The following is a 26,296-nucleotide window of genomic DNA, read 5'->3' on the forward strand; positions in this document are numbered from 1 at the left end:
AAAAATCCTTTGTCATTTCTGTCAGGCTGAGGGGAAGAGCTGTGACCCACTGTGGGGATGGGGCTGTGTCCAACACCTGAGCTGGGGTCTGCTATGGAGCCCTGGGGCATGCCTTACAGGGATTTCCCTGAGGTGCTCCCCACCCTCTCTCACCACTAGGTAACATACCTAATGGTCACACTGAGGGAGATGTGCAGAGCTGCTCCTCTGGCACCTCAGTTGCCTGTCAATCCTGCCATGGTGTTTGCCCGTGCTGGATGGAGCCAAATCCCCCAACAGCAGCTGTAGAGGTCTCGGCCTGGTGTTGTTCCCCATCCCATGACAGTGGAGGACTGGAGGGTAACTGGCAGAGCTGGACCTGACCCCACGGAGATGTCTGCTCTGTAGCTTTCAGGGGGAACCCCCGGCCTCCAGTGCCTGCAGGACACCCCACGGCCAGCACACATGGCCTGGGCGATCCCGGGATCCTCCGCTCCCACCCTGAGGTGGGGTCCTGCAGCCCAACACCCACTGCCATCCCTGTCCCGAATGTCCTGCGCCTTGTCTTGCCCCACAGAGCCTGCATAGCCATGTCCCCCCTGCCGTGTCCCCATAGCCGTGTCCCCATATCCATGTCCCCATATCCATGTCCCCATATCCGTGTCCCCATAGCCGTGTCCCCATAGCCGTGTCCCCATATCCATGTCCCCGTATCCATGTCCCCATAGCCGTGTCCCCCCCGTGTCCCCATAGCCGTGTCCCCATAGCCGTGTCCCCCCCCGTGTCCCCATATCCGTGTCCCCATCTCCATGTCCCCATAGCCGTGTCCCCCCCGTGTCCCCATAGCCGTGTCCCCATAGCCCTGTCCCCCCCCGTGTCCCCATAGCCGTGTCCCCATAGCCGTGTCCCCCCCCGTGTCCCCACGTGCTCCCCCGCCCCGCCCCTCCCGCCGAAGCCCCGGGCCCAGCCCCGCCCATGGCCCCGCCCCCGGCTCGGCCCCGCCCCCTCGCGACACCCCGCTCTTCCGGCCCGGGGGGACGGGCGCGTGCCTCGCCGCCGTCACTTCCGCGCCCGCCCCGCCCCGCCCCGCCCAGCGCGGCCGGCGCGTGCAGCCGGTTGGCGGCGGATCCGCTCGCGCCTCGCGAGGCAGCCGCAGCCGCGCGCGCGGCGGGCGGGGTGGGGGGGGAGCGCCGGTCCCGCGCCGGTCCCGCGCCACCCCGCCGGCGATGGGGCTGCGCTGAGGCCGCCGGTGAGTGGGGCCGTGGGGCCGCGGGCTCGGCACGGCCCGGCAGGTGAGGGAGGGTCCGCGGGCCTCCAGCGGCGCCTGCAATCTCCGCCGCGCCGGGCGCGGCGCGGCCGCCCGCAGCGCCCTTCAGCCGCGCCGGCCGCTCCTCCGCCCGCGGCAGCCCCCGCGGGGCGGCCCGGCGCGGGCGCGGGGGTTGCGGCGGGCCCGGTGCCGCGGAGCGAAACCCGCGGCCGGGGCAGCCCCGCCGCCCGGGGAAGGGGCGCGCGTGGCCGGGAGCGCGGGCGCCCGGCGTGTCGCGGCCGCCGGTGTCCCGACACGTGCGGCGATGGCCCAGCGGCCAGGCCGCCCCCCGCGCTGCCCACGGGCCACCCCGGGCCGTCGGGGCCCCCTCGGCAGCTCGGGCGGCTTCTCCCGTGCCTCTTCCTCCGTCCTCTCAGCCCGGCCCCCAGTTCTGCCGGCGATCCCGGTTACCGAACGCCGCGCGTTCCGCTGCCTGGGCACACGTCAGCGTGTTCTGCAGTGGCGGGGTCGGTGGGGAATGCCGGTGATCGTGTACCAAAGAGAAACTTTCGCAGCCCAAGATGAGGACTCAATGCGTCTCATCCTTTTTTCAGCACATGAGTCAGTGCATTCTCCTGCTGCTGACAAAGGTTATAGAGCACTTTTCTATCAGCTGAGCTATGGAGACTGAGATCTCGGACTGCGAGCACCTCTGACAAGCACTGCGTCATCCCTAAGAGGAGGCCTGTTTATGCCTGTACAGGGGTAAACAAGTGCTAGGTGAATTAAACACTGACAACCTTAACAGAATTGATACTTAAGGTGAAGAAAAACTGGGGTGTCTACTGTATTGGCTCTGAAAGCTTGCATCAGTGTTCTGGCTTGCCTGCTGGCTTCAGTGTATCCCTGCAGGTGTTGTAGTTGGAAGAGACTTTTGGAGCCCTTAAAGAAGCTGAGATAGCATAGCCTCCAGCAGTGGTAGATGGTTAACTCTAAACTGTTCTAACATGAGTGCTGATAGTTGTCTGGCCACACCGTCTGAGTGCTTCCTCTTGTGAGGTTGCTGAGTTAGAGTTTGTTAATGTGTTTTCTTTGCAGTATGCACTCACTGGCATTGTATGGTGTTTTCTTCACAAGGGCAATCAAGATTACGTTTCATTTAGCCTGTTCATTACTCTGACTTTTTTTTTTTTGTTGTTGTTGTAGGTGTCTCAGCTGTTGTATGTATGAGATTTGTCCACACACTGGCTCTTCAGACAGGTTAGCAATATTTTTCAGCCATCAGTTCCATCATGTTTGAAAGAATTGGTACTTTTACCTTTTCTTAAAATTTTGAACAACTGTTATATCCTGTAGAATATTGATTTTCTTGATGTTGTGAGAAACAGCTTTTTTGGCATTATTTAAATTTACTCTAGGGTGTAAGTGTGGTCCTCATAAATTTAATGTCCCTGCATCAGTGTCATGAGTGACAGCAGTGTATCTTTATTACACATATACTGAGGAAATGTTTGTCTTGGTATTTGGCATGACGTTGATGGCTACGTACTGCTGCTTTTGTTAGCTGCTTTTTCTTATTGGCTAATTACAAGTACAGTTTCACAAGTAAAGTTTAAAGAAAATATGCTGTGTAAACTTTGAACTGTACAATTGACTTAGAAATTTATTGGTACTGATCTAACCCTCCTGACTTCTAAGAAGCATATCGTTAAAATGACTTAGTGAGACAAAAATATTCTCTGTTGTTGGTGTAGTCACCTGTGGGAAGGAACACTGGCTTCTGGCTACTTTGAGTGTTCCAGTGTGATCACCTAGGTCAGCTATGAAAAACTGATGTGCTCCAAGGTTATTAGTTTTTAAAGTGCTTCAGAAAACGAGTAAGAGAGATCTTTTTGTTAACTTTGGTTTTGGCCAGGGCTGATCGTCTGTGACACAAGAAGATATAGGCAGTGAAAGAGGTCTGAGCAGTTCTGCAGGCTCCAGCAGAGCTGCTGGACAGCAGCTGTTGCCTTCCCAAATACCTACAAATACAGTGGGGCTGTTCCAAGCTCTGCTTGATGTCTTCCTGTAGTGCTGTCTAGACTTCGAGCTCATTTTACTTGCTCCCCTTAAGTATTTTGTTAATTGTCTTCTAGGATCAGGAATCTGTTCCTGTATTTCTTTTTTATTTATTTCTAGTCTGTGGAGGACCTCATGGTATTGGTAGGCACTAATTCATCCCTAACCTGGAGAGAGAGGGGTGAAAGGTCCCAGCTGCCTGGTCAGGAAGCTCGCAATGCCTGCAAGGGGGCGTGGGGGCTGCCTAGTAGGAAGGGAAGTTGCATCATGATGTCTGAGTGATTGAGAAACTTTGTGATTCAGTCCTGTTCTGCTACTGTGCCATGAGACAGGCATGGTGCATTAGACCATTTTGCTGTGTTCTTAGTAAATTAGTTTTAAAAGCAAACTAAATTTCTGTGTTGACATGGAACTCTCATTTTCTCATTTGCCTTGAGCACGTACTATCCTACTGTTTACTGTGTGAAGTATAAAACAGCCAATAAGACATTGATTTTCTGTGGGATGAAGACAAATTCCATTTTTTCTGTGGAAGTAAAATACCTTTATATAGTTAAAGCCAGGTCCAAGCGGAGTATCCAGGTTAGAGGAAATCAGTAGTAGAACAGGGAACTGACAAGGAAAGGTCAGGTTTTCATCAAACATTTTGACCATTGCACCCTTGTTCCTTTTTCTGGAAACCTTCAGAGAGTGTTTGCTTTATTTCTGTAAACAGCAGAAATCTGCAGCAAGAGATTACTTTGACTTAACTTGTCTGAGGTCTGTTGTAGAAATTATTACTTCTGTTGTGATAAATGTCTCTGTTGAGTGCTGTGCTCAAGCATCTTTAACTGCAGACCAGGGAACATGGTTGTAACACCTTCCTTATTTAATGTCTGTGTGGTAGACAGACAGTGGGGATACCAGCATCATAAAGTCATCCCAGTACAGAGCCTGATGGTAGCTGGCACGGAGAGAAGATGTTTCATTCCTTTATTGCCTTGTGAAGAAAAGTCCTTTAGTTAAATCTGCTAAAATTCTTAAGTTTTGGAAATCAGAAAAAAAGGTTTCCTTAGATTTCATTTAGTCAGTGCCCAAACCTTATCAATATAACGTGAAAATAAGCGGTTCTGCCATTTGTGTTCAGGTTCATCTTTTGAAAGTCTGCAAAAAATGCCTTGGAGAAAAGAGCTTAAATATTTAAGTGCAGGGTTTTTTTTGGGCAGGAATTACTGGTCTCCACAGCATGGCATCTACTATGTTCAAACCTGCTTTGGGTCTGGGATCATGTTGTTGTGCAGATAAATAGGCTTTGTGGACTTTCAGTGGCAAAAAAAACTCCCAACATTCTGACTTGTGCTTGGATCTGGTTATGATTAGCATGAGAAAGTTCATACAAGACAAATCCTAGTTCAGAAATCCTAATTTCACGATAAAACATTGAAAAAAAAGTTTCAAATAACAGTAATGCTAAAATGTTTCCCTTTCACTGTTACACAATGAGCTAAAAATAGTTTTCATTCATAAAAAAACTGCTTCCTTTGTTAAATAATCTGCATAGCAGAGAACAAAAGTTCATTTTGTAGTAAACCATAGTTGTATTATAGCTCCAAGTCTGACACCTTTATTCCTGATTGAAATAAGACTGTAAACTTTAATTTTTGGTAGCTGAAAAGCAGGCTTAAATAAAAAAAGGATGGGTGATTGACAGTTTCTGTTCAGGAGTTATGGATGTGATCTGCACAAAAAACTGAAGTTCTGTGTTTGCTGCTCCTTTTCTAAAAAGTGCAATTTCTGCACCATTCTCATGGAATGCTGTGCACAGGTTGGGATTGGGAAGGGGGTCTCCCTGACCATGGGATCTTGCTGATTGCTCTGAAGTGGTGAAGTGTCAATCACATTCATAATCCTGTCAAACTTAACAGAATTGTCTGCATTTGTATTCTTTCTGTATTTTCATTTTTTTTCATTAGGTGTTTTTCATTTGGAAGAATTTAGCCCTTTTTTATGGTTCTGCTTTATTAGAATTGTGACATTGCATTGTTCATCTTAAAACGCTCTTTGGAAGAGGATTTAATGGTAGAACTGGTAGAAGGTCCATTTTGGTTAGATTGAGATTTTTTCATGTGGTATTTAAGACTAAAAGATTGTCCTTCAAAATCAAAATACCCAACTCTTTCTTTTTTGACCTTTAGCAAAGTTATATGGCAGTGATATTTTAAGTTTAGAGGGTACATGCAGTAACAAAAATGGCAGCTCATTCAGATTTTATTCTAGCTAGAAGATGTCAGAATGAAAGGTGATAAATGGCAATGGCTGTGAAATCACAGCTGGTTCCTTTTAAGGATAGGAAAAGAGTGTAATGAGAAGGCTTTTGAGAAACAGGAGTAAGAGTAGCTTAACTGACTTGGAATGCAAGAAGGAAATATATGTAAAGTGTGAAATTGAGTCACATTGTGAAGAACATATGTGAAAGACTAGTAGGGGCAGATATCACAAAGGCTACAGTGCAAATGGAATGGCAAGTAGCAAGAGACATAAAAGTCACCTGTAGAAGCATGTTAGTAGTAAGAGGAAGATTGGGAAATGCCTCACTTGATTTGGTGGGCAGCACATGTCTACAGAAGGTGCAGAACATCTGAAGGGCTTAGTGCCTATTTTGCTTGTCTTCTTTCATGTAGTGGCATGCAGGTGCTTAATCTTATGAATATTTGTGACAAGGTAGTATTTTACACTACAGTGTACTTCCACTAGATGTTTCTGTGTCTACTGGCCCTGACAGTTTCACTGTAAAATTCTCAAAACAGCTCAAAAATATTATCTAGAACTACTCAGAAGTACTAGAAAATTGGCAAAGGATGAGTCTTCAGACAGTTACTAAGCAAAAGAGCCAAGAAAGATGAATTACAGTCTGACAGTTCAATTTGTCTCAGTTTTTTTCAGTCAGTTGAGATTAATAAGCAAACATTCTATTTTCAAGTGCTTGGAAGATACAGCAGCATGAACTGATTTGTGAGAAAAGTAATTGTGTCTGAAGTCTTGATACCTTTTTACTGCAGAGCAGAAGGCTCAGTGGCTATAGCAGAAGCAGTGGAGGTTTACTCTCCTGAATTAATTGATGGATTTAAAAAGATTTTCCTCATTTTAATGGCCTCATGAGTAAATGGAGGCATGATCTGGGGGTAGATGATCCTATATGGAGAACTATAATTAACAATTTGGTGTTAAAAATGAGAACTTATGTTAAAGGATTCTGTCCTGGGTATGGTTGCCTTTAATGAAGATATTAGTCAACTGGCTGATTAAATGTGCTTATTAAATTCTCAGGGACTGTGTGTTGGAGGGCATGATGAGAGTTGAAAATAACCTGAAAAATAACATGACATTCAATAGGGAAAAATGCAGAGTACTGCACTTAGGCAGGAATTGCCAGCTGTGGAAATGCAGGGTGAGGAATAACTGGTTAGCTACTAGAAAGAGGACCTGGGGGTGTACTGGATCACAAGTTGAACATGAGTCAGTGTCATGCTGTTTTGCAGAAAAGGCAAATATCTTACTGGGATGTTTAAACAGGGGTATTGTCTGAGAGACATAAAGTTTAAATCCCTTGGCTTTATTTGCTGTTGATGTACAGTCTGTGCAGACAGCATCTGTTTTGGGTGCCAAGATTCAAAAATAATTTGGACCACTTGGAAGGAGTTCAGAGTAGAGAAATGCGAGTGATCAGAGTTCGAGGAAACAACTTCATAAATGTGGAAGAAAATCCAAGTTATTTTGGCAAGAGATGAGGAGTTTAGGGGGAATGTAAGAGATTTCAAGTATTTAAAAGATTAGTAATAAGGAAACGCTCTTTTCAGTGGCCATGATGGGCAGGTTGAAGTGGGATTAAGTTTCATCACAGAAAACACTAATTAAGTTTTTAACATTTCTCCCAGTTAAAGTAGTACTTTAAGAAGTCTTGTGGCTGTGACTAACAAGTTTGTGTGTTTAGAATGGTATATGGTTTAGGTTGGAGAATAGACTAAACTCACTATTAATGCCCCTTTCATCTTACTTTATAAGATTCTAGTTTCAGTTGATGTCAAGTTTGAGCCAGTGAGGGAGAAATATACAGGATTCTTTTTGTCAATCTCTTGGTTGTATCATGCGAATTTAGATCTTGTACAAGTTCGAATGGTTAGAACTCTGGTGCTTGTATTGGTTTGGAAACATATGGTGTTCAGGATTACTTTCTTCTCTTGGATGCTGCCTCCTGCAAATGGAATGAGTTTTCTTGTGCTGTCAGGATGTTCTAAACTGCTGTGGTGGAGGTACTACATGTTAGCGATGTCTGTGTGAGTTAAGCCTAGCAGAGCACTGCTGAATTTCCATTCATTTTAGTAGTCTTGGTAGCTTTCAAATTACTGCTTTAGATTCAGGTGATAATCCTATGTTTCTCATCCATAGTTACAAAGGTCCACCTTTGGCTTTGAGGACCTCTTTGCAGTTCCCATGCTGTGGTATATTCCCCACTACAGGGAGCCTATGTGAGGGTGGACCCATTGCAAAATAGAAAGTCCAACTGCGAGTAAAGCCATGCTATTTTATATATCATTATTTTTATGCATTGTTAAAATCACTTTTGATTGTCTGCTGTAGACTGCATGGCAAAACAAAGGATCCAGCTAATCTTTCTATTTCAGCAATTGATTTGTAATGTAACTGAAATGTGTGAAAACACTTCAATTAAGCCTATGCATTTTGCTGCCATATCATGTCTCCACATCATTGAAGAAAAGTACAGTTACCCTTATGAACTTTACCCTTAAGATCTGCTATGGTGTTTTACATCAACAGTAGCAAGAGCTTATTTTCTGGAGGCTACATTTAGTGCAGCAGTAGTTAGCAGGAGCTGAAAGGTCAATGACAGGGACCAATGGTTGGCCTCCAATGCGGAGATTGTACAGTTAAGTTGCATTACCTGTCTGACTTTACCTTTGCCCTGTAATACTATTTATTGAACTGTCTAAGTTTAGGGTACAGGTTCATTTCCTGAAAAGTCCTATTACTATTGGCTAGAGATTTTTTTCTATGAGAGAGGGATAATTTTTCTTATCTCTGTTTCTCAAATAGGGGATCTATTTTTATCTTAGAGGCATGCAGGGTTCTTAACATATCTACTGTTGTCACTAAGTTGTGAAGGCTTGATCCAAAGCCCAGTGAATTCAAAGGATTGTTCCACTGGCTTGAATGGTCTTTGGCTGAGGGTGCTACTGTCTGAAAGTGGTGCTTCTGCCACTACAGCAGCACTCCAGATCTGACAAGCCTGCAAAAAGTTCTTTTCAGACCAACTGGTCATTCAAATGGAAGCATAAAAGGGCTGTCAAATGTGCAGTCTTGCAAAGTGCATTCTTTAGATGAACCCTATCTTCAGTTGGTCCATTTGGTGAAAACCTTAAGTAGTGCTTTGAGAGAGGGTCCTGATATTACTTTCCTGCATCATAGCCATGCTTTATTGCTAGAGGCAGCCTACTGAGCCTTAATACCGGCAATATTGAAGACTTGTGGTAAGGACTAATGCTGTTGAGTCCAGTTCAGACAGCCAGGCTTTAAATGCAACAGTGTATGGGTGAAATTTTGTACTGCTGTGATGGCTTTCTACTGCTTGGTGAGATTAACCTGTGGTGAAGAGCATGTGTCTGGAGCTGAGGCAGATGTAATAGGTCTGAGTGAACTGAAGCGCTTGGAAAATGATTGTTGGGCAGTCTAAGTTGGTTGAAAGTCTACTTGTACTCCTAACTTCTTAATTTTCCTTCGTTCATCTACAAATTTTGATTTTTGTTAGCGATATAATTTGCATTTTTTATGAACTTGTCTTCTCCAGCAGAAATAACGTTAGTAATGAGCAGGCAAAAATGTAGGAACATACAAATTTCACCACAGAAATTACATGCCTTTTGTAGGGCAAGAGCACAATGAAAAATAACTTATGGTCTTGTCAGCCTGACAGAGTCCTTACACAGTAGTGTGCAGATGGAGTTGTCCTCATAGCACTCTTCCTTCTGCCGCCCTTTCCATTATCCAGCAAAATCCCTTCCCCAGAGTGAGACAGGTTTTTTTCAGTAGGGAGATTGTTGCCATAATTGCATTCTGAGCATGTATTATGGAGGATTTTTATGCCTTTAGCTGGTACTGGTTTGCTGGTAGCATTTGTAACCCCAGTTCTTAGCCCATGGTCATTTCAGTAGTGACTTTCTGGTGTGTTAAATAGCAGCTGTCTCTTCTGGGTGTGCTGTTCTACGTAAGTCCATTGCTGGAACAGGTCATAGAAGTTTTTGGCTCTGGTTTCAGAGCAAAGTATTTAGAATTAGTGTACTCTGCACCTTGCATTTGGACCAAATGTATAGGCTCAATTTCCTGCTTGCTGTCATCCTCTGCTGGTATAAATGTCTGTGAAGAAATAGTATCTTAAATGCCAGAATTGTCTGTGTAGCAGAAGTCTGATAACACTTGTATGTAACAGATGGGTGTGGTAGCAGAACTCATGCAGCCTTATAGTCAAGGCAGTAGTGCTGGTTGATGAGGTACTGTCAACAGAAGAATGTATTGGGTTGAGAATATTTTGGTGTGCACTCTTAGGAAATATTTTTTGTTGGCCTAGTTTGATGGAAGTAGTTCACCTTTAGTAAAGCTCACTTTTTTTGAGACTGTAATTTTTGTTAGTGCAGACATTGAGCTATACCCAGACAGCTGAGTTTGCTAAGTTTGTGGAGCAGTATTTTATGGTGAATCATCTGTGTGGTGTTTTGCTCTAGCCTCCCATCTTACCTTTGCTGGATTCATGAAGGGTGTGTTTTATATCTGTGTCCCTCTACCAGAGAACACGCTCATTCTTTGGATACTAATTTTGATTTTAGATAGGTTAGCAGTTTTTATTTTGAAAGTGTGGTAGTATATACAGCTGTGAAAAAGAGCTTGGTACGTATAACATCAGCCTGAAAGATAGTAAAAACATAGTAACTGGATTCCTTCCTTAATATCCCACAGAAATAAGATAATGTTCAGAGCTTCAGTCTTTTTCAAAACGTTTTTGGTTATTTTGCTTATATTCAGATTAAGTAATGTTTTGGCAATTTCCTTTTCTGAATGCTGTAGCCAAGGAGAAATCGAAGTGCAAGTTCATAAAGCTAATAGATTGAGGGTCAAAATAAGGGCAAAATGAATCCTTCTCTGTGAATTCTGGAGTTCTTTGTGGGACAAAGCTTATTTTAAGCTTGTTGACAAGGTTAAAATGTGCCACAAAATAATTTTAAAAATCCCAGGAAAAATCCAGTTAGTAATAAATAACATGATAAGGTATTTGGCTCATGAAACTCTTAAACTCTAAGTCCCTGGGACTGGAGATTTTACACTGGGGAGCATCATTATATGACTCGCTCTGTGCTGTCTCCTTGTCTGCAGGGCAAATGCACGTTTGATCTGACCTTTCTGGCCCATTGTTTTGTTGTTCCATTAGCCTTTAGTCCTGCTTGGTGTTCTTCAGTGACACTGATGCAAAGGGTATGGATTTAAAGCTACTTGGGCATCTAATGTAAGTGAAATTGTGGCAGTTCTCAGTGATGCTTTAGGGAGCTGACCTCTGTTTTCACCTAACATTTATGAAAAGGCAAGGCTGAAGGGGGAAAGCTGGGTCAAGCACCTGGATTAGAGCTATCTGGGAAGAGGCTACTTCTGAATATTTGGGTAGACAGTGGTGGTATTTCAGTTAGTGAGGTCAGTGCATGAGGAAAAAGCACTCCTTGATACACTTCACATACTTGAAACATTTCAGTCTTGCTTTTAAGGAAACTTTTCCTCTCAGCAGAGAAGATGGATACAATTACACCTGTTAATACTGTTACAAAATTTTTTATAGGCTAGTAAGGAAAGAAAAGTTCTAAAGAAGGTATTTTAATCAAGAGATAAAAATGTTGCTCTGGACAAGGTGTGTTAAGGCAGAATTTCACCTCAGGTAAGTATGCAGGATAAAAGTTAACTATAAATTGACTGATAAGCAAGAGCTATTACTTATGGGAGACCAGGCTTATGGGGACTCAAGACCTTTTCTGATGGTCATTAGGACTGAGAAGATTGCAGCAGTTGAAAGGATATCCCTTGTCAGATTTTTGCAGTGTGTTTCCATGATACAGGAGATGTACCCCATTGCTGATGCTGTGGAAGTCAATCCAAGGGGCACAGATGCACTGAACAGTGTCATTTAAATGGAGTGATTTAAAGCAACAATGAAATGCGTTGTAGTAGGATGTGGGGAGTTAATTTTATTTAATGGATTATAGAAGTCCTTCTTTGAAATACAACTGTTTACTAAATCTCTGAAGCTCTTCTGGGTTTGTAGGACTGTTCTGAATGACTGGGACATAGTAGCTAGATGGATGTGGGCCAAAGTTTACATTACAGGCATGGAGTTAAACGTTACAGTCCTATACATCTGCTCTCTTCTTGTCTTTGTCAAACTTCTTTTCATGGAAACAGAGTGCAACTTTTCCCCCTTGATTTTTTCATCTTGCCTCATATGGTAGTTCGGAGGGTAAATTAATCATTTTCAGGAGCTAAGCTGTCAGGTCCTATAAATTCCTGTGCATAAAAAATTGTCCTGTACAGCAGTTCAGTCTTGGAATGGAACTTGTTTGAAGATTTTTCTGTTAATTATTTCAGTTACTGTAGTTTGAGATCAAAACCTATAAATTGTCATATGTGACATCTTAAATTGAATTTAATTCTTTTTTACAGTCTTTTAACGTTAATATTTAGTGTTGCTCTATGATATTTATAGTTCTAAATGTTTCTGTTATGCACGGTATTTCTATTGAGTGACAAGTTGTTTGCACACAAGAGCTTTTTCCTTGAAGTGTTTCTGATCTAAGTTAAGAGAGCATGCCATACACTTCAGACTTGGTGTCAATTTATTATGACTATTTTAAAAAATCATATTTTCAATAAACATTAGAAACCCCTGGTTTAATGTATAGATTTTCTTACAGAATACATTTTTAGAAGTTTGTGCAATTTGGTGGTCTATCTGTTATTCTGGAGTATGCTATCGTGTTCTGTTCTTTTAGTAGTTACATAGTTGAACTTTAGAATATCTAAGTTTTCACTTTGACTTCAGGAAACTGAAGAAATACTGCTGCTTTGTCTGAGAATGCTTGGCTGAAAGCAGTGGAAGGTACTAAGTCATTATTAGGATGGGAAAGGAAGATGTGAAAGCCAGTTGCTTGCTTACAATGAGTGTGACTGCTCTAGTCATAGCTGTATGCCTCTACATGTGCCTCTGTGGAAACGAAAGTTAGATGTGTAAACTTTAGAGGAAAATTTATCTCTTGTGGTAAGTCTAGTTGTGCTTGATGATCTCCTTGCAGATGAAGAAAAATTTGCTTCAAATGTTCTTATGTTAACTTCAAAAATATTTTCCAAGAATTTAAGAGGAAGAGGAAAAAAAAGTCATTGCCTCTTTTTATTGAGCATCCATACTACAAAAGCAAATATATCCCAGGAAGCAGATACTCTACGTTGCACAATAAGGCGGCAGCCACACAGGAAAGGTTGGGCTCTTGGCACAGCCCCTAAGGGGAAATGCTTCCTTGAAAGGACCCATTGTTGCTGGGTTTGGGTCTTCAGACTCCCAGTTCTGCACTAGAATGGCTTCAGATCTCATGGTGCTCGGATGGGGCATCTTTGCCATCCCCATTACCTAACCATAATAGTCTTGGTTATTTAATCACATAGAAGGGCTGAGTAAAGTTCAGGCCTCATGTGAGTAAGGAGTGTTTCTTTGGAAACTGCCTCAATGCTCAGCTATTGAGAACTCATGCTGGGTGTAATGGCACCATGCCTTACCCAAGGTATTTGGAGCAGATGAACTTTCTCTTCCAAAAACAAACAAAACATAGTCTGTGAATTCTAACCCAAATGCCTGGTATACTCTTCCAAGAGACAAAAGAACTAATAACCGTTCAAAATAAATGTATGCTTTGTTGGATTCCCTGACTGTAGGGCAGGTCTTCTTTACCTCATGGCAGTTAGGTAAGAGATCCAGAAATCTGAAAGGAAATGGGTAAAGACTGTTTTTGTGAGCCTGAGAGTGGGAACAAACTTTGGGTGATTGTGATTTTTGGTGCTTGGTTTTACAGTTTAAAATTTTCGTAAATGTGAATAGCTTCTGCTCGAAGTAAGATAAATAATATGCTGGGAAGAAGGTTAGGTGGTAAAATGTATGACTAATTGTCCTTGAGATGACCAACAGCTTTCCTAAATTCTCTTCCAACATATCTTCAACTTCTTCATTGCTGCTATAATAATAACTAATTTCTAAGTGGTCTGATATAATGAACTGAAGACCAGTTAGAAAGTAAGTTTTGAGCGTAGTATTGGCTATAGTACTTAGTTATCATGATGAATTGACATAGTGAGTTTATTGTTAGATGTAGAATTATCTTTCCTTAATGTAGCCTGTACTCTACTATAAACATTGCGATTGCTATTACAGCCTGCAGAAAGTATACTTTACAAAGAATACACTCTACAAATGTAAATACAATTTTGGTTTGGTGATTGTTGGATACAATGGTCTTCCTTAAGCCTAAACACAGAAACAAAAGCTTGTATTATAACAGAAAGCCTAAGATGGGAAGTGATAAAATAGGTATTGAGTGGAGGGCTTTGTTAAAATTTAGCTCGTGTACTTGTAAAATTTCCATGTATTCATTAAACTATTATGTCATTCTTATTGTTAGAGCTTGGTTAGTTGACTAAAGTGTTAAGCTTTGTTTGTAGTACAAATTATAACCTTAGCTCCTTTCAAAATGCAGTTGAAGGATTTTTGATCTTCTGTAGTTATTTTAGTTTGTATGTCTTACCTGAGCATCTGTTGTACATTAGGTGGATAACTTAGTATTTAAGGGTTCAGCTGCAACTTACTGGAGGGTTGTAAACTGCATCAGCTCCCATTTTTGTATGGTGCATTTCTTAGGGTGAGGCTGCCTCTCAAGTAGAGTATCTCTTGTGTTTGTAAACCACGTGCTTGTAAAAATACAGATATGTTCAAATAATACTGAAAGCTTTACAAGTGCATTACATGTGTAAGCTCATGGTAATGCATATTGGAGTAAAAGTCGTAACCTTTTGGTTTTTATGGTCACAAAAGTGTGATAACCCCAGGCCTTTGGCTAAGTCATGTATCACCTGTAAAGGGATCTGTTTGAGTTTCAGGGTGGTCTTTGACAGGGGTTTAATGTTTTGGGGACAGGCAAATAGGCTCTCGTGGTCAGGCTTGCCAGGTGGTGTGAGACATCTCTGGCATGGTGCTGCAGCTCAGACATGTGGATCCTTCCCAGTCCAGGGTGTAGCAAAATCCATCTGACACACCCCAAGGCTGTGGTACCTACAACAGTGAAGCAGAATCTGAGAAACAAAAATGTCCAGTGCAGGCATACCTGTGTACGGAAGTTCCTTGGAGACTGAGAATCCAAAAAGAGCAACTTAGAAACTCTTTCCTTAAGGAGGTACAGAGACTAATGATGAATCCAATACAGTCTGTTTGGTGACAAGATGTCATAAGGTGCATTTTAACAGGACTTTCTTATAGCTGTTTAAATAGATTTCAAGATTTTAATTGCAAGTGTATTAAAATGGTCCTTTTTTCATTCTCAGTGGCTGCAGATTGTGTCCATCTGTTTCAAAAACTGCCAGTGGAGAAATTCTAGGAAATAATACAGTATTTTTATAGATGCTAAAATAGGATATCTTAGATAAAAGAGAAGGATTGGAAAGTAAATACAGGACTTACATCCATGACACTGTGGGTAAAAATTCTGATTCCATCCAAGCTGGAAATGTTGTGTCCAAATTTGCTTTTTTGGTGATTGATTTTTAGCATGTGCAGGATATTGTGAAATACGTTTTGAGAAGAATGTGCTTGTAAGTATTTTATAATCTTATTTTTCCTCTGATCCTTACATTTTCTCAGCCTTGTGTCAAGGAAAATATTTATTCCCTTGTGTCAAGGAAAATGAGCTGCCATCCTTTTCTGCTATCGCCTAGGCTGAGTTTTCATCTTTCCTAAGAAGCTGGATGTATTTTCAGATGGAATATTTTCATAGACAATACATTCATTCCTCTTCCTGGCCTGTTACAGCTCTTCCAGTTTGAGTATTTCTTCTGTTTTAAATTCATTACTGCTGGTATGGCAGAGATTGAGCCTTAGCTGGTGTTTTGTGTATGTGTAGCAATTCTTTTACCTTCATTTTATGCCCATTGCAGGAATGCTAAAAACTTTTATTATAATGTTTGAAAAAAATGGACTGACTGGTAACTGATCTGTGTGTGGGGATCTCGTGGTACTGTAACAAGAACAAGCCCTAGTGGTAAACATTGCCTTTGTAAGGCCTGTTCTCTTGTAGGGTTGATTTCTTCCTGGGGTACATTGTTGAAAGTATGGCTCTAAAGTGCAGAAAATTTGAATTTCTGAGTGACTAAATGAAGTTTGGCTTTCAAGTTGCAAAAACCCCTGTTTTTTTCCTGTGTTTTGGCAGCAAGTTGGGATACAGTCGAAGATGATGACTTTCAAGGTCAGAAATATGAAAGGCTTTTCATGACATCGACCTATTTAGAAACTTAATTTTTAACAATAGAGGTGTAAGGTGGCTCTTAGTGGAGGATGTATTTGTAAATAAGTTCTTAAAGAGGAGTTTTGGTAGGAGTAGCCTGTTTGTACCCAGGAGAGCCAGGCAAGTCACTTGCTAGGACAATAGCTCAGATGTCAGGAATAGGAGTCGTGTTTGATTGTTTTCTAGACAGGTCAGTCAGGATTTTTTTGTTCTTAATTTTCTTCCTGTATTAGTTTACTTTGTTTGATTTATTTATTGTGAGTGATTACATAGGGTGCTGAGGAAGATTTACTTGTATTAATCTTTGCACAGAAGTGGATATGAAGTTTCGCCTCTCTCATGTGTCTTTTGCTTTTTTTTTGTCTGCCTTGCTACATCTCTTGGTTTGCCTTTTGTGTTCTTACCAAAGCAGAGCTGGTTGAGCCATGTACAGAAAAGTACCTTGTTTCTGTGATGTTCAGGTAGTGACAAAGTTCACTTTCTTAGTTTTGTAGCACTCAGTCTCTAAAGGGCATCTGATCTGGTGTGTGTGATTGTTTCATTATGCTCTGCGATAAACTGCGAAATACTGAGAGTGAGAAATGTGTGCATTTCTGACCTGCTGCCTTTACCTCCTCAAAATGAATGTTGTTGTCTTCACTCAGAACCACTGTAAATACAAGGAAGGGTTTGGTCAGAAGCATAGATGCTTTTAGCTGGGCAGATAGTATCAGGGCTTGTGCATAGCCCTGCAAGTGTCTGCAGGCTCCTGGGGAGGCATTTGTTGTTTGAATAGAAGGAGCTGGACCGGGCGGCTGATGCCTGGAAGCGCAGCCTCCGCGCCAGCCCGGCCACAGTCTTGCAATTGTTTGGCCACACTGGAGGGAAGAGGAAAAAAAAAAGCATTCCAAGCAGTGCCAAATTTTCTTTGATATGTTAATCTTTTGATAACAGTTTGAAAAGCCCTTGGAGACTTTTTTTAGATTTTAGACAAAATAGTTCATTTGTCAGGACTTCCCTTGTAGATAGGGTCTGCGTTATTAAGAACTGCCTGGCTAACTCATGGTAACAAAAGCAAGTGCAGAGGACAGCTGCTGGACTGCTTGTTGGTAAGAGAAACTGTTGGTTATCACAGGACTTTTTACAAAAATCTGAAAAGAATAAAGTAGGGAGTGCTTAAGATACAAATGTGTAAGTTTACTCACATGTTTTAAACACAGATGGTAAGAGCATAAGCAAAAGTAATAACTTGATGATTTTTTATGTGTATCCATACATGGATTTTGTTAAAGACTTCAGCTTTAAAAATTACATTTTAATCTGAGAAAACTGGGCTTTAAGTTACCCAGTAGTTGCAAGAGATAGCAAAATTTTGTTCTTTTGGAGTTGTAATTTGTCCAGACTCCAAAATTTTTTAATGGAAGTTATGAAACTTTCACTTATATTGAAAAACTGGAAGAATAAGCAGATGACAGCAATGTGTGTATTATTTAGTTTTTAAGGACTGTGGAATTGGGACAAATGTTGAGGGCAACAGAGGGAAGATTGTCTTTGCTTCCCACCCCAAAAATCAAACTCTAAGGGTAAAATTTACATATAATTTACTAATTATACCAGCTGTTAGAAAACTGACTTGAGGTAAGCCAGTAGTCCTTCGAAGGTGTGTCTTGCAGAACTCTTCAGGTGTACTGATGCAGACTTGAACTGGTGCTTTTAAAACAATTTCCTCAATAAGTATGCCATGACTTCACTTGCACCTTTTATACTGTTGCTACAAATGTTTGTTACTTACAAATATTTTGATACAATTGCTCGGTATCCTGGTTGTTTAGTCGGGATAGATGAACATATATGTAGTGGTGTAGTAATTCAGAAAAAGTGCATAATTTTCTTCATTGTAAGGGATGCATATAGTTTTAAGCTCTGTACACTGCTGTAATTTATCCAGTGATCCAATTTATGATTTATTTTAACTCCAAAATAGTATCAACTTAAATCTGAAGCTGCAGGTGCTGTCCTGCTTACAGCTGCACACTCTTCAGGACAGTAACAAATTGGAAATGCTGTTCAACTTAATTTTGATATACTGTGTTTTGCAAAGTTGCAGATTTAAGCTTGTGACTCAAATGTATGTTTTTAGAAGTACTTAGAGTTCAGACACCGTTCAGATGATCGCTAGACCATTTGTTACTTTTATATCTACATTGTTACAAAATGTTGCAAGTGATTTCATTCCCATAATCTCAGCGGCAAACGGCATTTTTTTTACAGACCTTTCCAATATTTCCTACTACTGTGACTCTAGAATATGCTTAGCTGTACAATATCATGTACAGCTAAGTAAAGTAATAAGTAAAAATTATAAGTTGAATGATAATAACTTTCACAGTTTCCATTGGTTATAAGTCTTCTTTCTTTAAAAAGTTGCTATTTTCAGTTTTTTAAAATGGGGAGAGGATTTCTCTGGCTATTCATTCCAGGGCCAGAGAGAGGCTGAGTGGCAGCCTGTAATGTGTGCCAGAGGCACATTATATTTGATATCCCCATTCTCATATTGCTTATTGCAAGTGGATTTCCACCTCACTTGGAGTACTAGTAAAATGTCATACTCTCTCATGGTCTGAAAACTCCAAGGTTTATATTTAAATCTTTAATAAAGGTTTAAATAGTGGAATGTTTTATTAATCCCCCATCATATTCTAGAAAGAAGGAAATAAAATTCAAATGCAGATTGCTAAAGTCTCTTCTGAATTGGTAGGGTTTTTTCAGTCTGACCCAGGACCTGAGGTCACCCAAGGAGGCAGCCCTGGGGAGCTCATGTGGTGGTGTTCAACCCCAGCTTTCAGCAGGGCAGTGGGAGAAACCCAAAGATTTTACCCATTTGAACTCTTGATGTCATGCTTGGGCTGATAGTGTGCCAGAAGGGATATGATAGGAGGAAGAGTGCAGTGTTTTGGAATAGGAATCCAATTTTCATGACCCATCAACAAAGAGAATATCTCTGTGATGCTTTTTTCATTTAGAAATTTGAATTGGAGTTTAATATGGAAAATGACCAGCAGTATGTGCTATGTTGAGAATGTATGTTAGTTGAAGGTTGTTCAGTAAATGAGTCTGTATAAAATAATGCAGATGGAGCTAATGATGTGAGTCAGAAATAGCCTCCTAATTCTCCTCATGTATTCCCTGTCTGATTCTACCCAGCTGTTCAAAGAGCTGACTGAATCATAGAAATTATTGCTAGTGCTGAGATTGCCTTTCATACTTCTTCAGACCCACAACTTGATGTTCCTTCCCAACAGTGGAACAGCCCAAAATGAAGGCAATTGCACTTCTCTCTCATATTGCCATGATGTCCCATAAGGTCCCTGTGCTCACATATTGGCCATATGGAAATCTTGGTTGAGATTCATTGATCTGGAAGCTATTTGCATTTATTTTTCTGCCTGGTGCTTTCCTGTATCAAGTTCCTGCTTGATATGTCCATCAAGGTTGGAGAGCTGCTTGCAGGCACCCTTTTTGATGTTGCTGTGCATTATAGTGGGGAAGTGTGTGTTTAAGAGCAGACTAATTATAGTATGATTAACCTAATAATTCTTTCCTGGAGCTGTGAACTCTATTAGTAAAGTACAATTCTGTAAATACACAGAACTTTTTCTACCTACATGACTTCTTGATTGAAAATGCAATTTGTATGATGTACATAAAGTTATTTGATGTGATTAATTCAAAGATAGTCCTCAGGAGCTCTTAGCAGTCCTGTGTAGATTTAGGACAGATTCTAACTGGTTTTATGTATTATTTATATCTTTCCCAGGCTAGAAGGCTCCTTAGTTAAGAAAAGTGGCAATTTAAACAAAAGTATGGTTTAGAGCTTTGACTTGTGTGGCTTAATTTCCAAACAAATCTGCAGTAAAATGATAATATAAGAATAGAAAATCTTCATCTTAACAAGGCAAGGGATGTGTGAGCTGATGTTCCAATCAAAGGAGGCAGTTTTTGCCAAGTTAGCTTCCATTCCATTGTTCCATTCAGAACAAAATGCCAGCTGTATCAAGCACTCAATTTGTGAAGCAGTCAGCTTCTTCTCACCTGAAACTTAGCTCTGTGCTGTGATGTAGTTTGAGTGTGTGTTTCTTCTACTAGGACCTTATTCAGCAGTGGGAATAGATTTCTGACCCAATAGTTTTGGGTAGCAAACGAAACCTTTCCTATTGGGTTCCTGCTTCATTTATTGGGTTAACTGGGAGGGAGATGATAGGTTGCAGAAAACACATGCGGATGTGATGCTGTTGATAAGCTGCAGGAGATGGGAGGAGGGACCCTTTGAAGCTGGCATTGCTGGTGAATAAAAGTGCATGGATCCAGGGGCTGGCTTTGAGAGGATCTGACTTGGAGTCTGGCGATTGGGTTTGTGAAAATGTTGGGGAGTTAAGACAGAGAAGTTGGTAGTGATTGTATTTATTGTGCTGCCTAATACTAATAACAGTCTGAAAAAGGACAATTAGGGTAGCTGCTTGTGCTGTGACTTAATACTTGAGGATTGGTTATTAGCTGTGGCAGTAAGTGCTGTCTTCTGAGAGATTTATGTATGTACAGTAAATAAAATTGAAGGCTGTACCATGTCAGTGCAGAGAATTGTAGTTAATCTAGGTCTTGGCAGGTGAGCAGTGGCTATTTAGTGATTTTAATTGTGGTAGTTGTTTGTTCCTTTGCATTACTTATAAAATTGTATACAATTAACATGTACAGGGATGCCCAAATGAAGGTTAGATGCAGTTTAAATATCAAAAATTTGTCTTTTTGACATAGTACTTCTGATTTTACTTGCGTGTGTGATGAGAAAAATTCTGATAAGCCTCACAGTATGTTGTAGCCTTTGTTTGTAGTTCTCCCCTGTAGCAGTAGGGATCTGTGGGCACTACATTCATCTCATAGTGCCATGTTTTTTCCATGCCTTTTCTTATTCATGAAAATTGTGATCATAATCTGTCCTCAAAGCACCTCTCAAGATTAGCAACTGTGAGAGATTTTGATGCAAAATGAATAATAGAGGAATGGCAAGGAAGGGATAAGACTGACCAAAAAGCATGTCTTGATTTAGACATAATAAACTGGGGACTAAACATTTTTAAGCGTGTATTTATACTTCTGCTCAGATGAGAAGTTTAGATCTCAAGGGTACTGTGCCTTTCCTCTTGAAGGATAGCCTGACTTCTGAAAGCATCTGATTGGAGCTGTTACATATAGTGATAAAAATGTGTAATATTGATCTGCTTTTAAACTTTTTTTTTTTTTTTCCAGGATTAATTTACATTTCCGTCATGAAACTTGTAGAATGTACCAAAAACTGCTTGCTGCATGTAGAATGTAGCCAGGTTAAATTGGTGCAAGCTTCTTTCTCCTCTTTTAAATTCTGATGTTTCTGTAGTATTTCACTTGTATTTATCTGATGTTCAATCATAAGGCTTTATAGACCTCTTTGGATAGTTACTTCTAGAAACTAGTGACAGTACAAATTTAAGATAAATACTAGTATTTTATCAGTATTGTGTTTTATGTGTGCACTTACCGAAAGTGACAAGAAATGACCTAAAACTTAGGTGTAAAATCAGTAACATTGCTTCAATTTTTAATTCTTGTCTTGTTGAAGGTCTTCCATATCTCAAGTTGAGAAGTTTCATATCATACTAAACATGGAGAAAGAAGAAAAGAAATATGTCAATAAAGCAGAGGAAGATGAGATGGTAATGGATGTTGTTGATCTATTTTCATACAATGAAAAAACAATATTTTCAGGTTTTCCTGTTTAAAGGGGTCATATTACAACGGGAAATGGATTGTCTCAGTTTAAATTAATTTAGCAATTTTATAAGATTATCCTTGACAATATTTTTTAGTATTAAGAAATTAGTCTTGGGATAGGAAAGGTTTTTGTTAAGGGCAGTAGTCCAATAGGTAACACATTTGGGTGCTTAACATTTCTACTTTTACACATGAAAATGGAAACAAAGTGGGTTATGTTTTGGTGTTTTTATTATTACTATTATTTTGTTCCTTTGTTAGTTGGGGTTTCTTCCCTCCAAATCCTTCAGATTTTTTGTCATATTTTAAAACAGGTTAATGCTTCATAATGTAATTCAAAGTAGTAAGTTGTGACAGGAAAGTATGAGCAGCTAAGATTTCAATTTCTAGCCCACTTGGGATTCATAGGGATTTTTCTAGCCCATTTGGTATATACAGGGATTTTGTTTCAAAAAAATGATAGGTTTCTGTGAATTGTTCTGTCCTTGTGCACACTGCTAGGAACAGTAGTTCTTCACTAGACAGATCTAATACAGAAAGTAAACAAATGCATCTTAGAACAAGAGATGCTTATGGCCTGATCATTAAAATTATATTTTTTTTAGGAAATAATTTTATTTTGTCCTAAAAAGAGGCATTAACTTCTCTCACTGTCTTTCACTCTCCTATTTTTATTGCTGAAGAGTGCTTTGGGGGTAAGAGAATGGGCTTTATTTCTGCTTTTTGTCATCAGAGAAGGTGGCAAAACAAACTTTTGAAAAGCCTTTTCTTAGGAAAGGGGTTTAAATAATTTCTAACACTGTTTAATGAAACGTAAAAAAACATCCAAGAAGTTCATGTCAATATGAACAATGGGTCGGAGTCAATGGGAAACTTCATTGCCCTTTTACAGCAGGAAATATAATCTAATGATGTAATGTGAAACTCAGGAATGTAACACAGTGTCCACTAAAACACTAAATTATTTTCTGTTCCTGGCTGTCATCAAGTTAAGTTGGTGCTTGCACACTGAATACTTGGGACATTTTTCATGGGAGAAAGATTTTTTCAAACTGGTGCAAGTTACAGAACCTTTGAGTGTGGCTTGGAGTTTGTAAAATAGCATTTCTTGTTAGATGGCAGGCAAAATAAGCCAAATTCTCTACTGAAAAGGGGTGTTTGATGTATTTAGGGGCTTTTTTAGAATGTATGAAATTCAACTTGCAGTAGTAATTCGAAACTGAATACTAGATAATCACATGCTATGTCATAAAATCAGCATTTCACAAAACCACACATTTTTGCTCTTAAATGTTCAGCTGGCTTGTGCTGTGTCATGATCAGAATTATTGTTGTTCAGTGAGAGTTAAGGCAGGTTGTGTTGCAACCTCAGTCCTTAGGAAGCAGTGCAGAGAGGAGACAGTCTTGCAATGAAATTTTTTACACAGTGTGGATGATCTACCTCTGTCAGGCTTTTATTGATGTTTATACTTCTGACTAAGCGAAGCAGTGTGCCTTTTTTACTTCCACTCCATCATATATTGAGTGTTTCAAATCTTTCCTTCCCCTAGCAAAGGAAAAAGAGGAAATGGCTTTGAAATTTTGTTTGCTTAAAATATTGTACATTATGAAAACTTAATGTTGGTATCCCGAGCCACAGTAATTAAGAGAGTCATCATTACTTATTTCTGCTTGCATGCAGGAGATCTATGGCTATGATCTGTGTCGCTGGAAGTTGGTGCTAGTTACCATGGGAGTGATCTGTTCTGGTGGCTTTCTTCTCCTCCTCCTCTACTGGATGCCCCAGTGGCGTGTGAAAGCAACGTGCAAAAGGACTGCACTTAAAGACTGTGAGGTGGTTCTGCTGAGAACAACTGTAAGTGTACAGGGCCATGTGCTTCTCTCTGTTTGCAGTTGTTGTGCTTGCTGCAGTACACCAGTCCTTGCCTTGCTGTGCAGACACGATTGTGTTTTACAGCAGGTGCTCCTGGGGACTGTGTGTAGCTCTGCTGCCTCTGTGGGAAGACTGACAGATGTTTGCAGTGGGAATAGAGAATAGTCTATCTTTCAGTTCGAAAATCAAATACATGAATGCTGTTGTCATCAACAGTTACAGAACAAATACCTTGTATGCTTTCCCCTCCCTTGTTCAGCAAAGATACATTTGTTGAAGAAAGGTGTAACTGCTGACCCAAGTGCAAAAATATGCTTTTAGAATTGTGGAAAAAAAATTATTCTTAAGGTAGCTGATATTAACTTGGAGATATGTTCTTTAATTCTGTATGGGCTCTGCTAATCTATGATCTGTGATTTTGCTACAGCTGTTGTAGTAAAATGTTTAAATTCTCTTTCAGCTAATTCATTTTTTCCCCTCTTTTTAAGGATGAATTCAAGATATGGTTTTGTGCAAAGGTTCGCGTTATGCCTTCCTTGGGAGCCAACCCTTTACAGAATCCTAACACTATCGTGCACAAAGTTTCAAATGGCCATGCTGTTCACTTCTCTGAATCTGCTGCAGAAGAGAATAAAAACGATTCAAAAAATTATTTGCCTGTAAGTAAACTGGCAGTTTTATACTGGCTAATTATCAAGTTCTGCTGAGAATAAACACACAGAGTACAGTACATCTCCTCAATAACCTGTTATTGGAAATTGTGGAAAGCTTGAAAGATTATGTTAGAAGAAAAGTATTAATTTTTCAATGTAGCCTTTCTAAATTCACTTTCTGTCACCTCTCAGAATAAAGCCAGTCAGAAGAGAGGTGTTAAGTGGTACCAGTTTTAGCATCTGTTTTTTGTTGCCCTTACAGATTCGTTATTTCACGCATCACAGTGTGAAGTATTTTTGGAATGATTCAGCTCAAAGTTTTGATGTTGTACGGTAAGAATACTTTTTTCTTATCCGTTGTGCTTCAAACTGCAATTAAAAAAAATAAAATAACATGCCTAAGAACACGATGAAAATTGGTGTTATTTTCTGACCAGCTGTTATAGCTCATTGAGTCTTTGTTTGAACCATAGTGAGGGCAGGGAGATTTTTAACTCAGTGCGAATTTGGAAGGAAGGTGTTTGTTTAATCTGCCGTTATCAAGTGTGATTTGTGTAGGGTGATGGGCTGCATGCCTCTGCAGGCTTTTCTTCCTGTTCTTGGAGTGTTACTTGAGAATCAGAGCACCTGTTCATGATAGTAGTATTCTGTAAACACTCAAAAAACTTTGCTTATGATGGAGTAACTTAGGTTTTTTGTGTTGCTGAGCTAGACCCGAAAGGAGTACCTAGGAAGAAGGGGAATTCACCAAATACCTTATTTGCTTATCTTCGTGTAGGTCCGTTTCTATGTTTTAGTGCAGTTAAGCTGGATCTGATCCAGTTTTTTTGACTCTTGGTACTCTTTAGTAACAAAACCAGGTCTATGGCACTGATAAAAAATGTCTTTTAGTGGGCAGCACTAGCTTGTGATGCAGTGTATTTTCTCTTATTCACCAGTGCTGTTGCATGATGTTAGGGTTGAAGAAGAAAGTTTTTCTTTCTGTGATATGGCCTTCTCATAGTGCCACAAGTTAAATGAGCACAGGCTTCTCCATTTTTGGCAACTGCCTATTAAAATAATAAATTCAGATCAGAAATATAATCTCTTTTAAACTTAAATCAGTGTTCACTGCATTGAACCATCATGTGGAGATGTTTTTTTCCAAAAAAAAGTGTGTGCAAATATGGGAAGTTTTCAGCAATGAAAACAATTTTGAGAAATTATTACAACACAAACAATTACAAAACTGAGCAGTCCTCATCTGGGAGGGTGGAAATGTCTCAGTTCAGGGGTAAGTAATTAAAGCTTTGTATGTATTTTTGTGTTAAGCCTCCCATGAAATACAGTTGTGCAGGTAGTGACACTCATCGTTTTGCATTGCAGGCTCCTGTTTTCATGCCTAATTTAAACCATTTAAAACGTTTTAATTTTCATGCTCCTAATTTAAACAGTTCAAAGAATAGTTCCCACAGATGAGATTAAGAAACTGTACTTGTATGTTAACAACAGGTATTGGAAAAAAATCGTATGACTCTATGTGTTTGGAAAAAACGTTGTTCCTTAGCATTAAAGCAGTGACTTGAAACTTGGCATTTGTGGCTATTTGACTGTGCCTTTTGATGTTCTTGTGATAACTCAGCCAATTTATAAGCCCTGGAAAAATCTCAGATATGCCTGTGAAGTTATGTGAGCATTTATTCAATCACATTCTTGCTGATAAGCCAAACTTCCATTTGTTTGATGTATTAGCCATAACTGAGCCTGACCACTTGTTTAGTCAGGTACAGTAGCTGAGCTGGACGTGATTATTTAGCTATTGAATAATAAAGAGGAGAAAGAGCTGGATCTGAGACATTCTGGATACTGTTAGACCACTAAGTCACTTTTCCACAAGGTCAGATTGTTTCAACTTTTCTCTAAAGTGTATGGTCAGGTAGTGAAGTACTGGATATCATGTGCAAAATAATTTCTGAGCTTGTGAATGATAAATATTCTGAAAAGTAGTCTTGAAAAATTTGTCCTTCTACAAGATTTTCTTAGTCTTCTCTTCAGTTTATATGTATAAACCAAAAATTGATATTATCTAATAACATAGTAG

The 26,296-nt window shown here is 40.2% G+C and overlaps 1 protein-coding gene across 9 annotated transcripts in view; it reads left to right on the plus strand.

Annotated features, from left to right (window-relative positions):
• Positions 1-1,078: 1,078 nt before the first annotated feature.
• The window catches only part of ATP13A3 (ATPase 13A3), a 56,361-nt gene continuing 31,143 nt past the window's right edge, over positions 1,079-26,296 (plus strand). For 3 of the 9 annotated variants that reach the window (XM_058843961.1, XM_058843967.1, XM_058843968.1), the window contains exons 1-7: positions 1,079-1,228; positions 1,840-1,990; positions 2,432-2,485; positions 21,539-21,632; positions 23,372-23,545; positions 24,052-24,222; positions 24,479-24,549. In XM_058843961.1, the coding sequence (XP_058699944.1) occupies positions 1,977-1,990; positions 2,432-2,485; positions 21,539-21,632; positions 23,372-23,545; positions 24,052-24,222; positions 24,479-24,549 (578 nt within the window). In that variant the 5' untranslated portion in view covers positions 1,079-1,228; positions 1,840-1,976. Of the gene's footprint in view, positions 1,272-1,839; positions 2,048-2,431; positions 2,486-21,538; positions 21,633-23,371; positions 23,546-24,051; positions 24,223-24,478; positions 24,550-26,296 lie in introns of those variants that run through there. The other 6 variants (XM_058843963.1, XM_058843965.1, XM_058843970.1 and 3 more) reach the window with 6 other exon arrangements.

Source organism: Poecile atricapillus, chromosome 8 (genome assembly GCF_030490865.1).
Source record: "Poecile atricapillus isolate bPoeAtr1 chromosome 8, bPoeAtr1.hap1, whole genome shotgun sequence".
Lineage (NCBI taxonomy): Eukaryota > Metazoa > Chordata > Aves > Passeriformes > Paridae > Poecile > Poecile atricapillus.